The sequence below is a fragment of the Notothenia coriiceps genome, unplaced genomic scaffold, assembly GCF_000735185.1.
Source record: "Notothenia coriiceps isolate Sejong01 unplaced genomic scaffold, NC01 NC01_scaffold00019562, whole genome shotgun sequence".
NCBI lineage: Eukaryota > Metazoa > Chordata > Actinopteri > Perciformes > Nototheniidae > Notothenia > Notothenia coriiceps.
The window spans coordinates 1-3,478 of NW_011352263.1; the positions used below are offsets into that span (position 1 = coordinate 1).

Consider the following 3,478-nt stretch of genomic DNA (forward strand, 5'->3'; position numbering starts at 1 on the left):
ATATAACAAAGTATTGAGATTAACTTTTGTTATTGACCAAATACTTATTTTCCACCATAATTTGCAAATAAATTCTTTAAAAATCAGACAATTTGATTTTCTGGATTTTTTTTTCTCATTTTGTCTCTCATAGTTGAGGTATACCTAGGATGAAAATGACAGGCCTCTCATCTTTTTAAGTGGGAGAACTTGCACAATTGGTGGCTGACTAAATACTTTTTTTCCTCACTGTATACAGAACATCTCTCTGAAGTGTTTGGCCGAAACACCAAACAGATCATTGTGACATGTTTTGTTTTGACATGGATTAGTGTATGATAGGTGTTGAACAGCCTATAACGGGATGTCTGGACAGCATTGTAAGTGTCTGACGCTACATCTATTCTTTTCATCTTTGTATGCTGTTTTCTTCTTACACAGATAGATATTTAGATATTTGTGTATGGTAAAACAATTGTTTTAAAGGTTTTAAACTGTATTGCAATTGTGCTCACTTGAATAGATTTCCACAAAAAAAAAGTATACAAGTATTTCTTTTTAAAAATACAATCATGTTAAATATGTGCAGACTCGTGTGCTGGTGACCCATGGACTGAGCTACCTGCCCCAGGCCGACCTGATCCTGGTCCTGGTGGAGGGGCAGATCACAGAGATGGGCTCCTACCAGCACCTCATGGCCACAGAAGGAGCCTTTGCTGAGTTTCTGCGAACATACGCTGCCGTTGAACGCACTGACAGCAATGGTGAGAAATACTGCATACATACGAGTAATGGATTACATGTGAAGTGATTACGTAATCAGGACAAATAAAATGGTAACTGTGTTCCCTTTCAGTTACATAAAAAAGGCATATTAAAATTGGGGATTACAATCTTACAATATATTTGAAAAAAAAACATATATTGCAAAGCAGGCATCCCAAATCAAGTCTCACATCACCCGGTGAAAGGAATCTTACTGGGTGGGGATGGAATAGCTGCTTTCATTCTTTTCTTAAATATCTTATTTATTTGTATTACAGTAGGAGGAAACCAGATAAACTAAACTAAAATACTGCTAATGATTTTAATTCATGTATTAAACTTAATCGGTATTCTGTAGGCCTGGTACCTTTGTATTTGCTGTTTTTCTTCTTTTTGTCAGTGTAGTAGGTGGATACCTGATTTGTTTAAAATACGCTGTTAATCCATATACTGCAGTAACTTAAAAAAGAGCATATGGTGTTTGTTTTTTTAAAGGTAAACTACTAATTGTAAACAATATGTTTTTAAAGTAAACTTCCCAAATATTCTGGTTTAGTTGCATTACATTGTTTTGTTTCCTGCCTTCATTAAGAACCTGTGGCAAATAGTGGAACCAAAGGAGCAGAGAATGGCATTGTTACTGCTCTTCTTGGGTGAGTAAAACTTAACAACAATGGAGCTCTACACCATAGAGAAACCATACAGTATTTATCAGGCTTTGGATACACAACCACAATGCCTTTTAGTGCAAGAAATACATTTTCTATTCAGAATATAGAATTGTAAAGAATGGGCTTCATGTAAGAAATGTTTTGGTATTCTTATCCTTCTCTTGTTTTGTAAGTGTTACAAATCTTACAAACTTGAAGTAAATTACTTGATTCTGCCTGACGATAACCTCCTGTTTAAGAGGAGCTGAAAGTTATTGAGATTTCATCATTAGCATTATTATTTTAATACCGGAAAAGTACCAAAAATATTTGTTATGTAGATCGAGCACAAGGCTCACTATCATTAGACTTACACTTAACGTTTATTTCAGCATTATATATACTAACTGTTCGCCTTATTTAAGGTCTATGTTTTAACATGTTGCTTCGTGTTTTGGTAGTAGTCAAAGTGTCGACAGTGTGTCCAAACTGTCTCAGACGGGTAACCAGGAACTAAGCAAGGAAGCCAAACACCCCGAGCTGGGCAAACTGACAGAGGCTGACAAGGCCAGCACCGGACAGGTAGGTGGAGGCTTTTGAAACCCCATCAGAGAAAAACATTCATCATGGTGATGGAAAATCTGAATGAGCTTAGCAATAAGAGACTGACGTGTTGTCTGGATGTTTATTGGATCTTGTACAAGGAGTTGAGAGTATGAACAATACAAGTGAATACAGAGGTGCAGTCACATTGTTCCACCATCAATTCTGAAGCACAGCCATTCTCTCTTGATGTTTATCCTAAAAAAGGCAAGCTTTTAACTTCATCTAAAGATGAGTCAGCTCAATTGGTTCTCAAATCCTAGTCAACATATTCCTAGCATTCCTGGCCTTGCATGGCAACAAAACACTGGGGCAGTCTGAATGCGACAGCTCTTTGCGTCTTTGTCTTGTGACTCTATGTAGAGATAAGGATCCAACACCAGGAGAGATATGTGACCTACCTAAATGTTTTCTAGCATGAGAAGATAAGATGGTAATCTGTAGAAGGCTTGAATATATTTAAACTCATATCTAGGAATTCAATACAAAATGACTTACAGTACCTTGCAAAAGTGTTTACCCCCCTTGGCGCTTTTCTTTTTCTTTTATATATCCCCACAGTAGTAGAACATAAACTTGTTTTAAAAATATGTAAAAACTGAAAAGCAGTGTGTGCCGATGCATTCACACCCTTTGCTATGTAGCCCCAACAATGACCTTTATAGTTCAATTATGAGTTGAATAAAGTACACCTACAGTGGGGCAAAAAAGTATTTAGTCAGCCACCAATTGTGCAAGTTCTCCCACTTAAAAAGATGAGAGGCCTGTAATTTTCATCCTAGGTATACCTCAACTATGAGAGACAAAATGAGAAAAAAAAATCCAGAAAATCACATTGTCTGATTTTTAAAGAATTTATTTGCAAATTATGGTGGAAAATAAGTATTTGGTCACCTACAAACAAACAAGATTTCTGGCTCTCACAGACCTGTAACTTCTTCTTTAACCCTTTGGAGTCGACCGTCACGCCGGCGTGATCAGATCACATGACCTGTTCAAGCCGGTGCCGCATAAAAACAACAGTCCGGACAGCATTGCCGTGTATTTCTGTCGAAAGTACTGGCTTGAAACTATATCCCAGTCTTTGTTTCATGCAAAAAGACCCAGTAAACACGGAGATATGATGATATAAAGTTAATACATTTCAAAAGTATGAAAAATGGAAGCACATATTTGAATATCTTCGCCGTATTTGATCAAATTATGAAACGGAAAATACTGGAAACTGTAGATCCTGCTCAACAGGATGTATATGTGTATTTCTGTCGAAAGTACTAGCTTGAAACTATATGCCAGTCTTTGTTATAATCCAAAAAGACCCAATAAACACAGAGATACGATGATATAAAGTTAATACAAATATATTTCAAAAGTATGAATAATGGAAGCACATATTTTAATATCTTCGCCGTATTTTATCATTTTACGAAACGGAAAATACTGGAAACTGTAGATTCTGCTCAACAGGATGTATTTACCAG

At 36.3% G+C, this 3,478-nt stretch overlaps 1 protein-coding gene across 1 annotated transcript; it reads left to right on the forward strand.

Moving 5' to 3' along the window:
* Positions 1-568: 568 nt before the first annotated feature.
* Positions 569-1,994, forward strand: LOC104952116 (multidrug resistance-associated protein 1-like; the record flags this gene model as incomplete). Its single annotated transcript, XM_010778871.1, has 3 exons — positions 569-743; positions 1,337-1,397; positions 1,856-1,994. Coding segments are annotated over 3 exons (375 nt in total), but the record flags the coding sequence as incomplete, so codon positions are not given.
* Between the last annotated feature and the right edge of the window lie 1,484 nt (positions 1,995-3,478).